We start from the raw sequence: 23,955 nt of genomic DNA, 5'->3' as shown, positions 1-23,955 counted from the left end.
AGAATCAATTAGTCAAGCAATGAAATCAATTAGTTAAACAATTAAATTAATTAGTTAAACTTGAAATTCAATTAGTTAAGCCTGAAATTCAATTAGTTAAGCAACATAATCAATTAGTCAAGCAATGAAATAAATTAGTTAAGCAATGAAATCAATTAGTTAAGCTTGAAATTCAATTAGCTAAGCCTGAAATTCAATTAGTTAAGCAACAGAATCAATTAGTCAAGCAATGAAATCAATTAGTTAAGCTTGAAATTCAATTAGTTAAGCCTGAAATTCAATTAGTTAAACAAGAGAATCAATTAGTCAAGCAATGAAATCAATTAGTTAAGCAATGAAATCAATTAGTTAAGCTTGAAATTCAATTAGTTAACCCTAAAATTCAATTAGTCACAATTGAACCAATTAGTTAAGCTTGAAATTCAATTAGTTCAGCAATGAAGGCAATTAGTTAAACAATAAAACCAATTAGTTAAGTACTGGAATCAATTAGTTAAGCTATGGAATCAATTAGTTGAGCAATAAAACCAATTAGTTACGCAATGAAACCAATTAGTGAAGCTTGAATTTCAATTAGTTAAGCAATGGAATCAAATAGTTAAGCAGCGAAATCAATTAGTTAAGCAGTGAAATCAATTAGTTAAGCAATGTAACCAATTTGTTAAGCAATGAAACCAAATAGTTAAGCAATGACACCAAATAGTTAAGCAATGACACTAATTAGTTAAGATTATATGAGTTTTAGTTACTAATAATTTTGTTTAAAATTCATAACTATTTGTCTTTATACCTTAACTATTTTGTTATTCAATTAGTTATGATTTTATTATTTTTAGTTATGTTTCACACTGTTTAATTAGTACCCAAAATAAAAAAAAACCTCGACTAATTCATTTAAAACCTCAAACTAATTCATATAAAACCTCAACTATTTACCTTATAATTCAAACTTATGTTGTTGAATAATTTAGTTAATATATAAACAAAAGCTAAGCAAACTACTGAAACAACCCAATTCATTGGGAAAACAATTGCCCAAAAAACGCAAACTACTCAAAAGTTCAACATAAGTATTGAATTCGGGTTTATTTCAACACAAATTGATCAGAAATTTTGCCAAAAATAACTGCAAAACTCGAAAATTTGACAAAAGCTCAATTCGGGTTATATGGACTTGCATCCTTTGACAGGAGAGCTTCCATGTTAAACTATAACAAAATCAATACATTTTTTAGCTAAACTATAACAAAACTATAACTAAATGAATACCATTTTTAACTAAATAAAACAAAACTATAACTAAATCAATACAATTTTTAACTAAATAAAACAAAACAACGGGGTATAAGTTCTAATCAACGCAATAGGAATAAGAACATGAGACATGTGGTGTTGAAACCCCCTGATTACACACCAGAACTTCAACGGCCTCGCATCTTCAATCGCCTTTCTTGACGGTGTTGAAAAACGTCGATACTAGTGGAAATCCGGATCTCCTCCTTCACTTCTTCGAGAATAAAGGTTGCTAGGGTTTAGGAGGGGCGGCGACGAGGAGGTGACGTCCCTATTCTTCGATCTACAAAAGGAAGAGAGACTTAAAACGCAAAAACCGCCGAGGTTAAGGAGGGAGATTGCCGAGTTTCAAAAACTTAAAACGCAAATTCAACAAAATCGAAGGAAAAAAAAACCGAAAAATCAAAAACCTAAAAATTTTACCTCAAAGACATTGGCAGCAGAGACAACGAGGCAAGGAACATTCGGAATCCATGGTCTCGTACCTTGCAACGGCGGCGAGGAGGAGAGATTGAGGAAGGAGAAGAAAGAATGAAGGTGGCTGATATTTGAAGAATAGGGTTTCTAAGAAGCATGAATCTTGAGTTGAGAGAGAGGGGAGAGAATCAGAATGGGTAACGGAGGAGAGAGAAATGAAATGGAATGAAAAGAAAAAAAAACCCTTTATAGGGCGCGTAAGCCCACGCGCGCGTGGGTTAGACCACTGGTCTTACAGCGACCCGCCTGTAAGGCCGTCTTACGGAAAAGCTACTGTTCAATATAACTATTGAATTAATCATAGTAGAATATAATTATAGAAAATATAAAGATAGTCAAATTAGTATTAAAAAGTACGGATTAATTTCTTAATAATCCGTAAGTCCGTATGGTATATTTATAAATTCCCAAATTCTTATATGAGACTGTCCTCACCATCAACTGATGGTGAGACCAGTTCACACTTGCGAATTTAGGTATGTTACTTCTATAGTTTAGACATGTTACTTTTTTTTATAATTTTAGAGGAGGTACTTTTTTTAGTTTAAGTATGTTACTTCTATAGTTTATACATGTTACTTTTTTTATACGGAGTAGTTTTAGGAGAGATATCTTCTTAGTTTATGTATGTTACTTCTATAGTTTAGACATGTTACTTTTTTTTATAATTTTAGATGAGGTACTTTTTTAGTTTAGGTATGTTACTTCTATAGTTTAGACATGTTACTTTTTTTTATACGGAATAGTTTTAGGGGAGGTACATTTTTAGTTTAGGTATGTTACTTCTATAGTTTAGACATGTTACTTTTTTTTATATATATAACTTTAGAGGAGGTACTTTTTTAGTTTAAGTATGTTACTTCTATAGTTTAGATCTGTTACTTTGTTTTTATAGTTTTAAGGGAGGTACGCTATTGGTTTCGCGTTCGTCACACCATCAAGTTGATGGTGTGACTGGTCTCACAGGAGACGCGCTGTTATAAATTAAATACTTGAGGAAAGAACACAAAGTAGGTCATAAAGAAATTATTAAAAAAAAAATCGATCTTGTGGCTAGACTTAAGGAAAGAATCGAAATAATAATCGTAAATAATTTTGAGTTGGTAGGAAGAACAATAACAGTATAACACATGTCACCATCTCCAGCATTAGATCCATCCAATCAAGAGTTGACAGTTGGCTAAAAAGGTTAAGCAAAGGTATGTTCCGTGTGATGCAGAGTTGCAGACCCCTTAAGGTGGGGGTGGGGGTGGGGTTAGAGAATTAATAGAGTGTATAATCCAAAATTAATTTGGATTGAATCACATAATGAATGCATGTCGGGTAACAAGCTAGCAAAATTTAATGTCCTAATCACCTTTCTTATTTTCGTCCTGACCTTCAATGACAATTTAGTGCTTGACTCGGACACTACCGGATTACTACTTTAAATATCATACGAATACGAAGTATTATGATTGTGAGTTTGTGACGTTGTATACTTGTATACATTTGAATGTTTCGAGTTATATATATTTATGTACAATAAAATCATACTCCCTCTGTTTCTAAATAAGTGTCACATTTCCTTTTTTGGCGTTTCCTTATAAGTGTCACATTTCTATTTTTGAACATATACTTTTCCCACTTTTCCATACACTTTTCACAATTTTCCATACACTTTTCCCACTTTTCTATAAATCACGATTACTTTTACTTACACATTCTATACTTTTCCACTTTCAATCCCTACATCCACTTTTATTTGTACTTTATTCAATTAAACAATTATCTACTTTATCATTTTCCCAAAAAAAAACATTCCCAATCATTAACTCTTACACACTTTACAATTTTATTAATTACCGCACCGGAGCCCAAATGCGACATTTATTTAGGAACGGAGGGAGTATCTCATAGTTGACTAAAATGATAAGAAATTAACTTATTTTGTGCGATATGTCCATTGTTCGAAATTTGTTTCAATAGTTATTTAATTTGATGAACATCATATGTACTACCTCCGTTTTCTAATGATTTTTATGATTATTGTTTGCACAATATTAAGACAAAAAAGGGAGAATGTGGTAAAATATGAGAGAATATAATAAAATATTGATGAATTAAGATATATGTGTAAAAAGTTCGATGGGTGTAGGAAAAAATAAAGGAAAGTGAATGGAAAGGTGTAAATGTTGTGGGGTAAGTGGATTAATATAGTAAATTTTTATGTCAAAAAATAATACAAAGTGTAAAACATAATGTAAAAAATATTATAAAACGGATTAAAATGAAAAGTGTAAAAATTATTTTTAAATGGAGGTAGTATGGAGTATATTTTTTGCTAAAGAGATAACGTAACATGTTATAGTGATTAGAGGGTTCCATGTGGAACACATGCGGATTTTAATACAGTAGTATAGATGTTGTAAATAGTCCAATATTTGGAAAGCAATTAGTTAATTAATTAATTAATTAATTAATTATGGATAGGCAAAGGCATAGGCTTAATAAAATAAAAAATAGGCTTAATTAAAATGTTTGAAAGAACACACATCTGTAAACTGTTGTAATTTGGGTCAGCGTGGGGTTGCACAGTCTTCTTAAATGCATAATTAGAGCATGAGCAACCTTGACATTACACCAATGTCAAGTACAACTTGACCCAAGTCAAGTCCTTCAATGGTGACTGTTAATTGCTGTCAAGTTTTTGGTTCACTTGACATGGGTCAGAAACCTGCCCCCAGGTCAAGGCTTCAAGCAATGGAATTTTGGTGGAGTGGGTAACTTTTTTTATTGTTCTATTTTGTTATTCACTGGCTTAATGAACAAAACATATACTATCTTCTAATAAACTTGCTCATCCAACTTTGCAAATAGCCTTATTTGTTCATATACTGCATGTAATTGATTTTTATTAATAATTATTTTATATTTTTGTCAAAAAAAATCGCTAAAGCAAAGTTTTTGGATTTGTAATAGCTAAAGTTATGCTTGGTTTCGAAGTGAATGAAAGGTTTTTATTAGCAGCACGAGTCCAACTGCATTCCCGAGTATTCTGGGAGAGGGAGACCTTTCGCCAGAAGCAAGCAAGACGAGGTCGCTCTGCAACTCTATTAGCCCTTTATATGATATGGATAAATCTTGAATAAGAAGAATCATCCTATAATTATTTTATACCAATAATAAATAAATAATTTTGATAAATATTAGCAATAATAAAAAGAAGTTGATAAATTTACCAATCATAATATTATTACAATAGTTGTTAAAAATTATCAATTTTGAAGGAGAGAAAATTTGATGTTAGAATTGTTAAATGTAGGTGAGAAAAAGTGGTGACCTAAGGTCAAGATTGTAGGTGAAAATGAAGGGTTAGGATAAGAGAAATGTCAAGTTAATGGAAAATGAGGTGGGAGAAGGAGAAGGATGAGAGAGCAATTGTTTTACACTTGACTGAGAGTCAAGGATGCACATGGTCTTAGGCCCATTATCAGGATACTGCTTTTGCCTTTCCTTTTTAACTCATCCTTTTATCAATCACGATCTAGCTACTACCAACTTACGAAGTACGTAGTACTACGTAGTAGCCAGTATGCATTTTATTAACAGTCCGATTAGTAGCCGGAATTATGATGGGAATAAGAATAAATCTAAGTGCTATTTAACAAAAATAAATAAATCTAAGTGTTATTTAACAAAAATAAATAAATCATAGTGTCTATGGTAATGAAATTTATCTCAAACATGGTGTTTTTCATCATAAATTTGCATTATCACCCAATACCACTCATAAAACGAGAATGAATGTAATGAAAATGTATGAAGAAAACAATCAAACATATAGAAGTATTGTATACTTTTGAGTGTACTAACATTACCGTGGGAATGTCTATTGATTTTCTTTATAAATTTACGTGCAAATTCATTCTCATTGACACTTTTTATAATCAGTTACCAAACGAGTCTCTAATATAACATTAGAGGTAATGATATAGCTAGCATCCCGTTGTGTGTGAGCTAAGTTGGAACCTCTAGTTGCGGAGTGTAGAGCATCCCTATTCGGTCTTAAACAAGCAATGGCGCATGGTCTAAACAACGCGATCGACTAAGATAGGCCACAATAGTTTTTTCACTTTTCTTTGGTTGATAGTGTTTTAGAGGATATAACGGCTACTATTAGTAGTTCTTACTACTTGCTTTACTTCTCTTGTTTGGTCTCATCTTTTTTTGATCCGTCTCATGTGAAGAGAGATGGTAATCTCGTAGTAAGGTTAATTTCGTCTCATGTATTTTGTATATACGTTTGAATTTTTTTTATTTTTTTTATTTTTAATAGGTAAGAAGAAGGGATCCTAACTGAACTAGCACCTAGCACAGGTTAACCAGCCAAGCTCCACAGGTCATCGCTTGAGCCACTCCCAAGCATTTGCAATTGATGGGGCTCGGACTTGTGACCTTATATACGTTTGAATGCTCTTTCTTTTATATAAATGTACGCAGTATGTAATGAGAAACTTTTGTGTGAGACCGCCTCACATGAAAGACCGCCTCACATGAAAGACCGCCTTGTTGGCAGTCTTGCTGACAGCCCCGTTGGCAGCCATGATGGTGCATGTGCTGACGTCAGCATGTAAATTTTTTTAATTTTTTTTTTCAAAATCTTTTAATTTTATTTTATTTTCGAATTTTTTTTTTTGATTTTTTTCCAGGCTTAACTAATTGGACTTCAGGCTTAACTAATTGGACTTCAAACTTAACTAATTGGATTTCAGGCTTAACTAATTTGATTTCAGGCTTAAATTATTTTATTTTTTTCGATTTTTTTTTTGTATTTTTTTTCCAGGCTTAACTAATTTGATTTCATGCTTAACTAATTGGACTTTATGCTTAACTAATTGGACTTCAAGATTAACTAATTTGATTTTAGGCTTAAATTATTATTTTTTGATTCGAATTTTTTTTTTTCGAACTAAAAATTTTCAATTTTTTTGGTTACTAACTAAACTAGTATAAAACATAGCTAAAAATAATAAAATCATAACTAATTGAATAACAAAATAGTTAAGGTATAAAAACAAATAGTTAAACTTATGAGTCGAATAGTTATTAATTTAAAACAAACTTATTATTAACTAAAACTCATAAAATCTTACCTAATTAGTTGCAATGCTTAACTAATTGATTTCATTGCTTAACTAAACTAATTGGTTCATTGCTTAACTAATTGGTTTTGTTGCATAACTAATTAACTTCGTTGCTTAACTAATTGAATACTTAATTAAATCCAGTGGATAACTAATTGCTAAGTAATTGCTTCCAGTGCTTCACTAATTAGTTTTAGTGCTTCACTAATTGGTTGCATGCTTTAACTAATATGTTACATCACTTAACTAATTTATTACATTGCTTAACTTATTGGTTCTGAATCTTAACTTATTAGTTTCATTTTTAACTAATTGATTCAATTTCTTAACTAATTAGTTTCAATGCTTAAAATGTTGTATCTTAAATAAAACTCTAAAATGCGTTATCTGAAACAAAAATACATAACTAAAAATAAAAAAATCTTAACTAAAACCAAGAAAATCGTAACTTAAACTGGTAAAATCATAACTAAAACTCGGAAAATCATAACTAAAGCCCTGAATGAAAACTCAAAATACGTAACTAAAACTCAAAAAACCTTAACTAAAACAAAAAAAATCGTGACTAAAACTTAAAAATTCATAACTAAAACATAGAAAATCAGTCCAGCCATTCCACTGAGAAGACCATTATTTCAGAATTATAACTAAAACTAAAACATAATTATTCTTTACTAAATACAAAAAAGTGTAACTAAAACATTACAATTCATAACTAAAAATAAAACGAAACTAAAACAACAAAACACCACCAACATCAACAACTGTCACAGTGCTTCCAGCTACGAATCCTCAGTCTGTCACCGACCGCCACCACCGCAAATCCTCCTCCTGTCAGAAACAACATTTCATTTGTACAAGAGGTCGGATTGTCAACCGAAGTGGAGATCTATAGTACCACATACCTGTACAACAAAAAACTAATCGAATTCACTCTAATTGCAACAAAAACCTAATCGAAATCATCACTATATCAGGGTGAACATATCGGGCCAAGCTAGCATCAACACTCAACAGATCGGGGTGAATTGGTCTCCGACAAGTCAACCGACGACGGGAAGTAGACACATAAAAAATCAATAGAAAGTCGATCGAAATACAAATCACATGAATTGAAAAATAAAAACCTAACTAAATTAGAAGCTAGAATAAAGGAGTGATGAAGGAAGTACCACCGTAACGCCGAGACCACAGCCGGCTCAAAACCAAACCAAATCTCACCTTCGCCACCATCAAGCGCGAGATCAAAAATCGAGTGCAAGACACCAAATCAATCCACCGCAGCAGCCAGAAGCTATAGCCGATGATAACGTCAACCGAGAAAGATCGCTGGAATAGAGATCGCAGACAAGAATCAGTGTAAAAACCATTAAATTAGGGTTTGAGACTCAACCTCGTAATCCACTCTTTCTCTCTCCTCTTTTCCTCCCCTCAGGCGCCACCGCCGTTGTCGCTGCTTCTGTTGCTCGTAGAGACAACCTCAACTTCTTAGGAAGCCACAACCATCGCCGCCTAGCTCCCTCACACCTTCGATCAACGAAAATTGAAACATGAAAAACCTTAAACCATTGAAGAAAATTGGAGGAGAGAGGGATGGAAGAGTTACCTCCGTCGTCGTCTTCGTGATCTCCCTCGCCTGCTTCGTCATCTCCGACAACAATTTCGATGAGAGGGGGCGGCGATTTGAAGGAGAGAGAGAAGAGGGGCAGAGTGGTTGAGGAGAGAGAAATGCATTAGGGTTTTGAAATGAAAATTAAAAGAAAATTTTGATACATACTTTCATTGGAAAAAGTTGTTGGGTCATGCTGATGTCAGCAATTACGTGGCATATTGGTTGCCATCAAGGCGGTCTTTTCTGTAAGACTGTCTTTTACAAAAGTTTGTAGTATGTAATAGCGTAACCATCTCGGAGAATTTAACATTTTGTATTTTCTCAATTCTCACTTCTTCGCAAGGAATAAAATCATTGAAGCCTACATTGATAATATCCAAACATATCCTCATTTTACACTCCCACCAAAAAACACAATGGAAACGATTTAACTAACTGGTTAAGGCTCCGTTTGGTAGGGCGTAAAACGTTTTCATTGTAAAAATGATTTTCCATGGAAAACAATTTTCAAGGGAAAACACAATTTCAAACTAGTTTTCCTTTGTTTGGTACCTTAAAGGAAAATGAGAGAAGATGGTGAAGATTGAGGGGGAAAAAGGAGAGGGAGGTAAGAAGGAAAGAAGGAAAAGTGGTTTCCCTCCCTTTCAAATGGAAAAGGGTTTTCCACCTTGGAGGGAGTCATGGAAAATTGTTTTCCATCCCTTACCCAACCAAACAACGTAAAATGGTTGAAAAGGGAAAAATCGTTTTCCATGAAAACGTTTTACGCCCTACCAAACGGAGCCTAAGTGTTTTTTCATTTTACGGAGTAGTCGATTTAACTAACTGGTTAATTGAATTAACTTTTTTCTGTTTTAACACCGAGCACTCATGTTTTCACAACTATTTTTATAAATATTCTAATGTAATGCATTTTATTGACACACGTAAATGGTGGATATATGTGATGTTTGGTTGACAAGAAAAACCATAGAAAGTGGAAGATTAGAGTACTATTTGGTTGACAAAAATACGGGAAGTCACACTTACGAGGAAGTTCTACTTCCTACAAAATGGAGGAAGTTACTTACCTAGGTTCCACTAGATAAGTGAAACTTCCCAAGGGAATTTACTTCCCATGTTTAACCAAACAATATCATCCACTTCTTATAAAATGCTTATACATGAGAAAAGTTTCTTCTTAAAAAGGGGCGATGATATAGGCCGCAAGTTGTGACAACAAAATATTGTCGCAATCTTACGTGTTGGCGTTTCATTGGTACATATAGGCGTCACATAGGCTACGCGCATCAATTTTTTTTACTATCAATTCAATATTTTTACTATGAAAGTATATAAATAAGGCAATCAATACAAAGAAGGAAACAAATATTTATTATATTTATATTAAATATATATTTCCTTTTTATCTTATACTCCAAATTACAAATTAAAATAAAAATAAAAATTATAATCTAATAATATATTTTTGTGCAATTAAAAAAATACATCAATTTAATTTAAAATATACAATAATTTATAATCTAATAATATATTTTATGCAAATAAATATTCATAATTATACATTAGTTTAAAATATTATTTTAATTTTAATAATTAAGTTAGTTTTAAGTCTTTTTCGTAGTAAAAGGGTTGTTCATCTCCACTACTCGCAGTCACGCTGTTGAATTTCAGACCATGGCCGGTCTTCCATTGAAGAACAAATTTTATAATGATATGTTCCCGGCCTTGTTCCGTCTGGACTAATGAAGATGTGTTTAGGACACTTTTGTGATTTTCTTCATCTTCTTATACAATTTGTCTTTTGGGGGAGGGGCGCGCCAGACATGAAAGATCAAGGTGAAAAACAAACCCAATAAACCAGTAAAGAAGAAATAATCCTAATTTTACATTTTCTAATGTACTGCATTTTTTATTTTCTAAGTATAGATTAGTAAATGTATTTTTTATTTTAATTTCCTATATTTTTTTTTTGATAAACAAATTAATTCATTGATAAAAAGTCATACGACATCTACATAAAGATTTAAATCTAACAAATACATAACAATCGAATCAAATAAAAACTTCCTTTCACCATAACTATGATCGTAGTATATCAAACATTCTGTATACCCTGTTTTATATCGCTGTGATTTACAGTCTTCATTGACGAGGGGGTTTATAGATCTGTTGTAGCCGTGACAAATATGATTTCCGTCTGATTCGTCTGATTGTAGTCGAAAGATTGACATCCTCTTCGATCCCGCATAAATCTTTACCAAAGAAACAACCTGAACTAAACTAAACACACAAACTTAACTAAAAACAACCATAGGGGTACTTACTACACCGAATCAATCAAACCCACCATAGGGGTACTTACTACACTGAAACTATGTAGTTTTATTGAGATCTAACGTAAAAACACAACAGAATTGAAAGAGAAGGGGCGAAAATAACCAAATTTCCGAAGAAAATTGGCTATTTCCGCCCTAGAAAATCCTAATTTTTGTAAACCCTAAAATGAGAGAGAGAAAAGAGGGAGAGAGGGGAGAAGCTCGTAAGTGATAATGTATTTATGTACTTTTATTTGGTTTAGTTCTGTATTTTAATTTCCTATATCATATAAATAATTAAAAATATTTTTTCTAATTTCCTATAAAAATTAGAATTATTTTTCTGAAACAATTACTCCGTATTCAATTTGTAAGTTAGAATATTAATATTTTCCTACATTTTTGTAACATGTATAATAGGTTACATAATCTAAATTTTTTAGTTTCCAAATACATTTATGACACATAGACGTGTCATGTCACCACTGTGACACGACTTAAAGGTCGCATTTTGCGACCTTTATCATTTACTCTTAAAAAATTCTACTTCCCATAATCAACCAAACGACCCATAAAGTCAATAGCATTATGACATATTGATTGATGTCAGCATGCATGCTTAATTAGGTTGGTACATGTTGGTTAGATGGACTTGGACATTTAGACTTTTATATCTTTTTAGGGAATGTAGACTTTTCTTTTTATTAAAACCATTCATAAATACGTGTACCCAAAAATAAATAGGAGTAAAAGATTATGTCTTCTCAAAAAAAAACACTTCATACATGTACTCCCTCCCAAAAGAGGAAAAACAGGACATGCTTATGATCGAGCCGATTGGCATCATCGTATTTACCCCATTCAAATGCTCTAAATCTATCGTTGTACATGTATATTTACCCGAGTGGCTTCGACTTGCTTACCCCGTACAAATATTTAACCCTTCCTTATTTCTATTTTCATTTCATGTTCCTCTCTTCCCCTTCTAAGAGTCTCAATCCCCTTCGGACACTAGTAGGGGGCGTTTGGTTGGGGGTTTTCAGGAAAGGGAAATGGAATGGTGGGGTTTCATTCCATTTGTTGTCGTTTGTTTGGTGGTTTTTGTCATTCCCTTTACCCTATTTTCTTTTTCACTTACCCCGAAATCCCTCTACAATGATACCCTACCACCCCCAAGGTTTGTCATTCCCTTTCCTTTGACCATCTCTATAAATAATAAATAATAAATAATAATAATAAATAATAAATAATAATTAATAATTAATAATTAATAATTAATAATTAATAATTAATAATTAAATAATAATTAATAAATAATAATTAATAATTAATAATTAAATAATTAATAATTAAATAATTAATAAATAATAAATAATAATTAATAATAATAATTAATAATTAATAATTAATAATTAATAATAATAATTAATAATTAATAATTAATAATTAATAATTAATAATTAATAATTAATAATTAATAATATAATTAATAATTAATAATTAATAATAATAATTAATAATTAATAATTAATAATAATAATTAATAATTAATAATTAATAATTAATAATAATAATAATATAATTAATAATTAATAATTAATAATTAATAATTAATAATTAATAATTAATAATTAATAATTAATAATTAATAATTAATAATTAATAATTAATAATTAATAATTAATAATTAATAATTAATAATTAATAATTAATAATTAATAATTAATAATTAATAATTAATAATTAATAATTAATAATTAATAATTAATAATTAATAATTAATAATTAATAATTAATAATTAATAATTAATAATTAATAATTAATAATTAATAATTAATAATTAATAATTAATAATTAATAATTAATAATTAATAATTAATAATTAATAATTAATAATTAATAATTAATAATTAATAATTAATAATTAATAATTAATAATTAATAATTAATAATTAATAATTAATAATTAATAATTAATAATTAATAATTAATAATTAATAATTAATAATTAATAATTAATAATTAATAATTAATAATTATATTAATAATTATAATTAATAATTAATAATTAATAATTAATAATTAATAATTAATAATTAATAATTAATAATTAATAATTAATAATTAATAATTAATAATTAATAATTAATAATTAATAATTAATAATTAATAATTAATAATTAATAATTAATAATTAATAATTAATAATTAATAATTAATAATTAATAATTAATAATTAATAATTAATAATTAATAATTAATAATTAATAATTAATAATTAATAATTAATAATTAATAATTAATAATTAATAATTAATAATTAATAATTAATAATTAATAATTAATAATTAATAATTAATAATTAATAATTAATAATTAATAATTAATAATTAATAATTAATAATTAATAATTAATAATTAATAATTAATAATTAATAATTAATAATTAATAATTAATAATTAATAATTAATAATTAATAATTAATAATTAATAATTAATAATTAATAATTAATAATTAATAATTAATAATTAATAATTAATAATTAATAATTACTAATTACTAATTAATAATTAATACTTAATACTTAATAATTAATAATAAATAATTAAAATTAATAATTAATAATTAACAATTAATAATTAATAATTAATAATTAATAATAAATATTAAATAATTAATACTTTATAATTAGTAATTAATAATAAATAATAAATATAAACAATTAATAATAAATAATTAATAATTAATAATTAATAATAAATAATTAATAATAAATAATTAATAATAAATAATTAATAATAAATAATTAATAATAAATAATGAATATTAAATAATTAATAATTAATAATTAATAATTAATAATTAATAATTAATAATTAATAATTAATAATTAATAATTAATAATTAATAATTAATAATTAATAATTAATAATCAATAATAAATAATAAATAATAAATAATAAATATTAATTAATAAATATTAATTATTTATTATTTATTATTTATTATATATTATTTATTATCTTACTTAGGAGAGAGAGAGGGGAGAAGAATGGACTAACCAAACAACATTCTTAAACAAAGGGTTTTCATTCCATTCTCCTTGATTCTCATTCTCATTCTCTTTCCCTTTCCCCTTCTCCAACCAAACGACCCCTTAGGTTATACACAATTGTGCATCCCGGTAAGAATTCATTAAGTGGATAATGAACATGGAATATGATTTCATTGTACGCGTACAACTGTACAAGTAGAATACTATACTATATGCTATTTGGAATTTGAACTATATGTTAATCTAAAGGGGACACCAAAAGTGAACTTATTAAAATAACCTAAGCACTTCAATATATAATAGAGATGAGTACCAAAATCCAGAATATATTTTTTGTTCATAAACCCAAGCTAAGCTACAAGATGAGAAACAAGAAGAAAAAAAGAAAAAAGAAAAGTAGAAAATGCGGGAAATGGGGTTCGACTCAGGTTAAGCTAGACCAACAAAACCTTCAGGTCACTGCAGCAAAGAAGATTATACAGGTTCTTTAATCTTTATGTCGTTAACTATTACTCCGTACTAATAGTATAAAGTTGTTTAGGATGTTAATTGGGCTCCCTTCCCCGCATGGGCTCTAGGTGGTTGCACTTCTCGCCTATGCCTAGGGCCGGGCTGCCCTTACCCCAAAGCACCAAAACTTTCAAGTTCATATGCTAGCATTGATTTCCCTAACCTCAAAACTTCCAATGGTTGTTTCAATTGGGGTCTTCACCAAGAAAAGGTACAAGAAAACAATCCCCCTTATTGTCTTTGATGTTGTTTATTGGTATTTGGTAGTAAGTAGTAACCGAGTTATAACTTCGTGTTCAATATCCAATTATATCAAATCGGGTTTAGGGTCGATAAAAAGTTGCTCTACAATCTAACGCTATTTGACACAAACAATTGTAAGGCTTTAGCCCAACAAATGAACTGGACCAAATCAATACAATTACAAAGAATCACAACACAAAAGCCCAAACCATAATCCATACATAAAATAAAATTTCTCCAAAAAGAAACTAAATAAAACTAGAAAAAAAAAAAAAGAAGAGAAAAGACTCTCAACTCCAGCGAAACCTTAAAAAGCTCGCCCAATTATTGGTCGCTTTATCTAAAAGATAAAAATCTATTAATTCAATAATCGTATTATAATTAGAAAAATTAAAATATAATATGATCCTTTTCAAAATTATAAATACCTAGCTTTATTTCTCACAGATCTCTGTTGGTTAATCGCATCAAGTTTCTGTGTTCTTCTCATCAAATCATCAGCCATAATAGGTAAATCCCACAAATTCAATTCTCTCCATTTTTCGATCACATCAATTTTTGTTGTTTTTCTTTTCAGTTCGATTTTAATGTTGTAATTTGATAAATTTATTCTCGACCATTAATTTGAATTATCCGATTATATCAATCTATAAAACAATAGGGTTATTGCCCATATACGCAGGACAACATATCACTCCCTTCTCTCTCATGGTCAGTCACTGATCTGGGGTTTTTGAGTCATTTTTCTGGGTTTTAGCCATCTGGGTGTCCTTTTAGCTATAGATTTATTGATTTTGCTAGTAGGATCAATTGATAATCTAGAGCAATCCGGATTCGAGCCGGGGCATTTCTTAATCCAACAAGTTGGATTTTTACTGTTGTGAATCTTGTGATATTGTTAATTTATTCTATATCCATTGAAGTTTTCCCAGAAAATTTGGAAATTTGGTTGAGTTGTGAAAACTTTCAGTTGAATGGCTCGATTGGTTTTACCATGCAAAGGTCCTGCTTTATCGAAGACCAATTTTCTGGGATTGGTTTCATCTTCTCCTGTGATTTTCTTATCCCATTTCTCATCTTATTGGTCAAATTTGAGTTTTTTGTACTGCTTGCATTTGGTACTCTTGTAGACGTTGCAAAATTGGTAAAATAGGGTAAAGTTTCTGTATTTGATAGTCTTGTAGACGTCGTAGTTGATGAAAAGCTTGCATTTTTGTTTAATTTCATTTCTATTATGGTGAATGGAAGGGAAAGTGAATCATTTTGGTTGAATGATGGTAGAAATGATTGAGTATTGATAATTGTGCTATATTTGGTGATGCAGCTTCAGGCTTTGTCTCGAGTTAATTGTGTTCAGCGCCCGGTTAAGAACCTCACAAGATTTAGAAAGTTTCTTAGTTTAGAGGTTTGTCTAGTTTTACATAATTGGCATTGTGTTGCTTTTGTGTTTAATGGCATAAGAGTGTTTTACGAGTACTAATTTGATTCTCTTTTCGTTTTTAGACGAGCTTGCGAAGGAATTGTCATTTCTCATATCCTGCTCTCTATGTAAGCTATTGGGAACTTTAGCTGTATCTAATTGTTTACACTCTTCAATGTTATTCCTTCGGTTGTTCTACTGTTAGTTTTTGCTATGTTGTTTCGACCTTTACATTCTGATATCATGTTGTCCTTGCTTCAGAGGAGTCAAGAAGTCAATAGAAGACTTATCTGTTCAGTTGCAACTGAACCATCGCCAAAGCAAGCTGAAGACTTGAACATGGAGGCTCCAAAAGAAATCTTCCTGAAAGACTACAAGAAGCCTGCTTACTTTTTTGATACTGTATGTGCTTTAATGTCAGCATGTTATATATTGGGTTTTAAAATTTTAATGCGCTGTTGGTTTTTGATTGACGTTTGATCCGTTCTTCTTGTTTCCTGCAGGTCGATTTGAAATTTTTGTTGGATGAAGATAAGACCCATGTCTTCTCAAAAATATCTGTCTTCCCTGCAGATGAAGGTATAATACGTAGTTTCCTACTATTTTTACTTTTTACTATGTATGTTGGACTTAGCACTACTGTTTTTCCTATGTTTTATTAAGATTTAACACTCATGTTTAGCTTTTTTGTCCTCTTCATCAGCTTCTGCCTCTTCTCCTCTAATCTTGGATGGTTCGGATTTGAAGCTTGTCTCAGTCAAGATTGATGGGAAAGATCTAAATGTATGTAATATTTCTTTGTTTTGTAATTTTGATTTTTGACTTCATTGTCATTACTTGGTGTCAAAGTCTTTGGTTTTTAGAGTACATACATGGTAAATGGTTTTTTATTGCTTTGTATAGGAGGGAGAATTCCATGTGGATTCACGCCATCTGACACTTACATCACCACCGACTGAAAAATTCACATTAGAAATTGTTACTGAAATATACCCTCAAAACAACACATCATTAGAGGTGAGATGCTTTTTTATTTTGCAAATTGCACCTTTTGCTACTAATGGTATGTCATGCATCTTACACAGTAGCCATTCTTCACTACAGGGTCTATATAAGTCTTCTGGAAATTTCTGTACACAATGCGAAGCGGAGGGTTTCCGCAAAATAACTTTTTTTCAGGTTGATTTTTTAGTTGCTGGTTATATATTGTGATAAAGGGATGTTTGCTACTCAGTTATATAATTTGAGTGCATGTCTTTGTTGTGTTGCCAGGATCGTCCTGATATTATGGCAAAATACACAGTTCGCTTGGAAGCTGATAAAACCAAGTATCCAGTCTTGTTGTCCAATGGAAATCTCGTTGGGCAAGGGGATATTGAGGTGAGCTGAAGCCGTCATGCAGTGATTGCTTATTTTCTATATCGTTATAATGGCATGCTAATCATAAGTTGCTTATCACAGGGTGACAAGCATTTTGCTATTTGGGAGGATCCATACAAAAAGCCGTGTTATTTATTTGCCTTGGTTGCTGGTCCTCTGGAGAGCAGAGATGATACTTTTGTTACTCGTTCTGGCCGTAATGTGACCCTCAGGATCTGGACTCCCGCTGATGACTTGTCTAAAACAGCACATGCCATGTACTCTCTTAAGGCATCCATGAAGTGGGATGAGGATGTCAGTTTTTAATTTGTTAGAGATCTTTCTTTTCAAGGCTCTCTTTTATTTTGATTCTGATCTTTTTTGTTGTTTCTCTTCAGGTTTTTGGTTTGGAATATGACTTGGATCTGTTTAATATTGTCGCTGTACCAGATTTCAACATGTGAGATTCGTTTTCAAAAAAATAAATTATTGGATCTATTAAAAAGATTGTTTTACTATATTTTATTTCTCCCAAATGGTTGTTCTTTTTGGTTGGAATAAATGACTGAGTCTTTTTTTATGTGCTTGGCAGGGGAGCCATGGAAAACAAGAGTTTAAATGTATGCCTCCGGAAAGTTTTTGTTCATGCTTAGTGATTGTCATTATTGTTCAGACAGATGAATTTTGAAACTTAATATGCTCTTTCTTGGCAGATTTTCAATTCTAAGCTTGTATTGGCAACCCCAGAAACTGCTTCTGATGCAGATTATGCTGCAATTTTAGGTGTAATTGGTCATGAGGTATGCTTTCATTGGACTGCATTAGCAATTATTATCTTTGTCCCCGTCTTAGCTTGCACTGATGAATGTTTCTTTTGTCTTCACTATTGTCTCAGTACTTCCACAACTGGACTGGAAATAGGTAAGCTATTACTTTCTTTTGAGCAGTTATCATGTACTTCATTGTTCATACTACGTGTTTTATAAGATTTGCTTGCCTTTTGTCTGCCACCTGCACTTATACTAGTACTCTGACATGATTCCTACTGCAGAGTTACATGTCGTGACTGGTTCCAGCTCAGCCTAAAGGAAGGACTAACCGTCTTCCGTGATCAGGTACTGTCCCTTATGAATCATAAATAGTTGTCTTAACTAGGAGGGCACTATTATTTATTTAATTTCTCATAAAATAATTTTCTTCATTTAGGAATTTTCATCTGACATGGGAAGCCGCCCTGTAAAGCGGATTGCTGATGTCTCAAAGCTTCGGAGTTATCAATATCCCCAGGTTACTTACTTTGTTGACGACTTCAACTCATACTTGGCTAATGTCATGCTTGAACATATTTTAGTCACCTCCATTAGTAACCATCCTACTATTATTAGTTTTGCATTTGATAGATGTATTTAACACCATCTGAAAGTGTTTTATCTTTCGTGTCTTAGGATTCAGGTCCTATGGCTCATCCGGTGCGACCACATTCCTACATTAAGGTAGGCATTATTTCACATTCTCTCTTGGTTCTTAATTTCTTATTGGAGTACCCTGATGTCTATTTTCAAGCTAAGCTCATGATGTTTCCTTTTCTCTTCTTTACAGATGGACAACTTCTACACAGGTAAGATTTCATTTGTCAAGTTATTGTTATTGTGCTTTATGACTTTATGGCAATCGGTATTAATTTCTCTTTTCTGTTGTTACTTCCTTTTTATAACCGTGCTCCTAATTTTGGATTTGCTATGGTATTTGGGATCTGGTGGAAAATGCAGTTACGGTAAGGCTCGACATCTTTTACTGCTTTCAGTTGTCATTAGCTCCTAGTTTGCTTCTGTTGGTCCAAACCCCCCACCCCCCTTCTGGTATTATTTGGGGAATCTCACGTGGTCTTGGTTTTTGATTGCAGGTGTATGAAAAGGTGCGAGTCATTTCCGTTAAAATCTTCTCACGAGACAATGATGCACAAAGTTGAAAGAAATTCTCTCTAACCGTCATAGATGTAAGTTTGACTATATAAAAATTGATTTCCCTTTACATGTCTGTGACAGGGAGCAGAAGTAGTCAGGATGTATAAAACCTTGCTGGGGAGCCAAGGGTTCCGAAAGGTAATAATATTTAATTTAGGTGGACAAACAATCCAATTTGGACGTCATGGTTCCATCTTCCTCTTATAGTCCTATTTTTTAACTTGTATTTCATCAATTTTAGGGAATGGATTTATATTTTAAGAGGCATGATGGCCAAGCTGTAACTTGTGAAGATTTCTATGCTGCCATGAGGGATGCAAATAGTGCAGATTTTGCAAATTTTTTGCTTTGGTTAGTTATTTGCTAAACATTGTCAATTCTGCAACTTTTTTTGTGACTATTGGAGGATTTATGATCTTACTTTAAACAATTACAATAGGTACTCACAAGCTGGGACACCAATTGTGAAAGTCACTTCATCTTATGACGCCGAAAAGCGCACATTTGCATTGAAATTTAGGTACAGATGCTAACAAACTTTGTCATGTCCCTTTCCTTTTCCGCTGATTTCCTGCTGATGATTCTTCTTTTAATTTTATCCTCTTTGTTCAGCCAAGAGGTGCCACCAACTCCTGGCCAGTCAACCAAAGAGCCCATGTTCATTCCAGTTGCAATTGGTTTATTGGATTCTCATGGAAAAGACATGCCCTTGTCATCTGTTTACCATGATGGCAAACTGGAGTCGGTGGCTATTGATGGGAAGCCGGTCCATACAACTGTTCTTCGAGTAACAAAGGTCTTGCTGATACTTTATGAAAGCTGGTTATTTATTTTTGTTGTAATTGCATAAAAAAACGTCCTCTAATACCTTTTTCCCCCCTTAAAACATACGAAGTATGACCTAACTTTTATTTCTATGGTGACTGGAACTTTCTCTACTTTTAACATTATGGAATCCTAGTATTTATCTGTGTGATATTTTGTTGTTTGTTTTTTTTTTTTTTTTAACTGATATATGCAATATATTACAATGAAAAAGATTTGTTATAATTTTTCATTACTATAAGTTTTTCTACCAATGCCTTGCAGAAGGAAGAAGAATTTGTGTTTTCTGATGTGGCTGAGCAGCCAGTTCCATCTTTGTTGAGGGGCTTCAGTGCACCTATCCGTCTTGAATCTGATCTGTCAGATAGTGATCTCTCTTTCCTCCTTGCCCATGATTCAGATGAATTTAACCGGTATGGTTATGTCATATACAGCTTATAAACTACAGACTATAAAAAGTTGGAAAATTTATGAAATCTGTTTCATCACTGGCTCTCTATGCTGCAGTTGGGAGGCTGGACAGATCCTGGCCAGGAAATTGATGCTTAGCTTAGTTGCAGACTTCCAACAAAACAAGCCTCTACATTTGAATGCAAATTTTGTTGATGGGCTCAGAAGCATTCTATGCGACAATAGTTTGGATAAAGTAAGTCTTATAACTGTGGAATAGACATCTTTTTTTTTACCCCTTCCCAATAATCAGAAACAGGTGCTGATGCTGGTTCTGTTTTTGTCCTCACTAAAATAAAAGGAATTCATCGCAAAGGCTATAACTCTCCCTGGAGAAGGGGAGATCATGGATATGATGGCGGTTGCAGATCCTGATGCTGTTCATGCAGTCCGGACTTTCATCAAAAAGGAACTTGCGTTGCAGCTGAAAACTGACTTGCTCCGCACAGTACGACTTTAAATCATTGTGTGGTTTTGACTGTTCACTCTTGCATTGAATTTTTTAATGGAACTGAACTGCCGTTGATTGTTACAGGTCCTAGAAAACAAGAGCTCTGAGCAATATGAGTTTAACCACTCTAATATGGCCAGACGGGCACTAAAGAACATTTCACTTGGTATGTTTACTCTTTATGTTTTTAATCTGATTTTAGATATGATAGAACGGAAAGGAGGGAGAGGATCGTGGTTGAACCCATCATTGGGATTAAAGGCTTCGATATTGTTGCTGTTGCTGTTGTTGTTGTTGTTGAGATATGACAATGTGGGTTGTCTTATTATGGTGTTTGGTCATACTGCAGCATATCTTACATCCCTTGACGATCCAGAACTCACTGAGCTTGCAGTGAATGAATATAAAGCAGCAACAAACATGACTGATCAATTTGCAGCTCTGGCAGCCATTACCCAGAACCCTGGTAAAACCCATGACGAAGTTCTGGCTGACTTTTACAACAAGTGGCAACATGAATTTTTGGTAAGTTCCCACTTTGCTGCTTGTTAAAGAGTGGTATCGTCTTTGTTGTCAAATTTTGGTTCATTCAGACGATTCGTTTGTGTTAAAATTGTGTGCCTTTTGTCAAGCTCTGGGTATTTAAAGCTTTAAATTGCTTCAAAGTAATAGTTTCTTTGTAGACAAAAGTGATCTTTTAATTAATCATCTCTTTCCTCATACTCTTATTGGAAAAGGTCGTCAACAAATGGTTTGCACTTCAAGCAGTATCAGATGTTCCCGGGAATGTTGAGAATATTAAGAAGCTATTAGACCACCCAGCATTTGACCTTCGCAATCCAAACAAGGTCTACTCTTTGATAGGCGGATTTTGTGGGTCCCCTGTGAACTTCCATGCGAAAGATGGATCAGGATACCAATTCTTGGGAGAGTTGGTGGTTCAGCTAGACAAAATCAACCCTCAGGTCTGCTATAAATTATAAGGAATCATAAGTCGTAGGTTTACTAGTTTATCTAAAATGAAGATAAGTTTTTAATGTATTTTCTGGGTTGAACTTTTTATCCTGTATTACAGGTGGCTTCAAGGATGGTGTCTGCATTCTCTCGATGGAAGCGTTATGATGAAACCCGTCAAAACCTTGCTAAGGTTAGTCTTGTTGCAACAATTGCTATATGGTCTGATTTATGGTGCATTTGCTGGATATAGCGGTTTTAATATGCATGTTTGAATAACAGGCACAGCTAGAGAAGATTATGTCTGCTAATGGACTATCCGAGAATGTTTTCGAGATTGCTTCCAAGAGTTTGGCTGCTTAAAATGGTTCTCCTAGACTTGTAGCAGTGTTGATGATGATCTTTTAGATTTTTTTTCTTGTTGATGAAAAACTGGATAATAGTTTCCAATTTTGGAAATGCTGCTAGTTCAATACAGGTTTTCATTCTTCCCTTTACTCTTTTTCTTTTGATGATCAGTTTATATCGTAGCAACATTTACGAGTAATTTAAAAATGGGGCAACAAAATAGCAACATCGTCAACCTCAATCGGGCAACAATCAACCCAAACTCTAGTATACTATGGTCCTCAATTGAATCATAGTGTTTGTCGTCTCAGTAGCCTCCCTAAAAATGCGATTCAAAAATGGCAACACCATTTTCGCCGTTCCAATATATTTAATACTTGTATATAGATTTTCAGGATTGCAGCCTTTCTTAGCACATTTTTCTTTCATTCTTACTCGGTATATTTCTTAATCAACTCATACAATAATATGTTTGAAATATCTTGAGCGGAGTAGTTACGGTTTTTAATTGTTATAGAGTAACTTTTACCTTCAAATCAACTAAAATTTACTACGTAGATAAACACCAAGTACGAAGCATTTCATCAAAAAGAATAAAAATAAGTAGCAACTTTCAGGTTAAACGAGTAGTTAACGATTGATTATTTGATAGTGTGTTGATACTTGATAGTGTGTTGCTACTTGATAGTGTGTTGCTACTTGATAGTGTGTTGCTGGGGTGATGACTACTTTGAATATTATTATAGTGTTTATCCAGTTAAGCATGTTCCACAAAATGACGTGTATGAGAAAGAAATAATTAGTTTTAAAGAACCACAAAATTAAAGTTAGGTTATTTCATGAACAAAATATATACTATTATCTTATACAATTACTGAATAGTGAAAAACTAATAAAACTAAACATCGTTGATCCCAAGTTTTAACCTTTGTGTAAACGTGTTTTTGTTGTCACGATTATAAGCGAGCAATATATATTACGTGAGTACTAGCCAGTCCGTAATTTAAAAAATAGCAGTAGCGGCTTATTTTACCGGCTCAACAATGTGTATCTGTCACGGTAGAACTAGTATCTAGTAATTTTATTGGTTGAGCAACGACTAGCTATCTCAATAGCGAGTTGCGGTGAATTAGTATTGGGTAATTAACCGTTAGTTGTCAAAGTAGTTGTTGATAGTATGCATATTCAACACATGGAGATTGCAAAATATAATAAAAGCTAAATATACTCTGTATTGTTTATACATTTACTACTCGTGAGTCTTATCACTTTTATCAAACGCTAACCGCTACTTCTCAATGCTAATACTCCGTATATTTAATGTTTGAGAAAAGCTACACAACCGTTTACCTCAACCTAAATAGATGATGAATTAAAAAGCGGTATCGCAAGTACACGGTGTCTGTTGTTAGCAGATACTTACCAAATACGGGTTGATCTCACAAAGAGACAAATTTTATTAGTTTTTGTCCAATTATTATAAACTATTTCAATAAACGAAGTGTGAATTTTGGATTACTATTACTAACAAAAACTAAAGCAAAAAT

The 23,955-nt window shown here is 31.5% G+C and overlaps 1 protein-coding gene across 1 annotated transcript; it reads left to right on the top strand.

Moving 5' to 3' along the window:
• The first annotated feature begins 15,354 nt into the window (after positions 1-15,354).
• LOC110784969 (puromycin-sensitive aminopeptidase) lies at positions 15,355-22,557 on the top strand. Its single transcript, XM_021989412.2, has 32 exons — positions 15,355-15,689; positions 15,962-16,042; positions 16,141-16,185; positions 16,319-16,459; positions 16,561-16,636; positions 16,761-16,840; positions 16,961-17,074; positions 17,162-17,236; positions 17,330-17,437; positions 17,519-17,731; positions 17,815-17,876; positions 18,009-18,036; positions 18,130-18,216; positions 18,312-18,337; positions 18,468-18,531; positions 18,623-18,703; positions 18,862-18,909; positions 19,016-19,034; positions 19,186-19,190; positions 19,320-19,331; positions 19,462-19,518; positions 19,622-19,731; positions 19,820-19,900; positions 19,993-20,176; positions 20,470-20,618; positions 20,713-20,851; positions 20,957-21,103; positions 21,191-21,272; positions 21,456-21,631; positions 21,844-22,071; positions 22,182-22,253; positions 22,343-22,557. The coding sequence occupies exons 1-32, from the start codon at positions 15,612-15,614 to the stop codon at positions 22,421-22,423; spliced, it is 2,949 nt and encodes a 982-aa protein (XP_021845104.1). The 5' UTR covers positions 15,355-15,611; the 3' UTR covers positions 22,424-22,557.
• The last annotated feature ends 1,398 nt before the right edge of the window (positions 22,558-23,955 follow it).

This window comes from Spinacia oleracea, chromosome 6 (genome assembly GCF_020520425.1).
Source record: "Spinacia oleracea cultivar Varoflay chromosome 6, BTI_SOV_V1, whole genome shotgun sequence".
Classification (NCBI taxonomy): Eukaryota; Viridiplantae; Streptophyta; class Magnoliopsida; order Caryophyllales; family Amaranthaceae; genus Spinacia; species Spinacia oleracea.
This window is presented reverse-complemented; position numbering and strand designations above follow the sequence as displayed.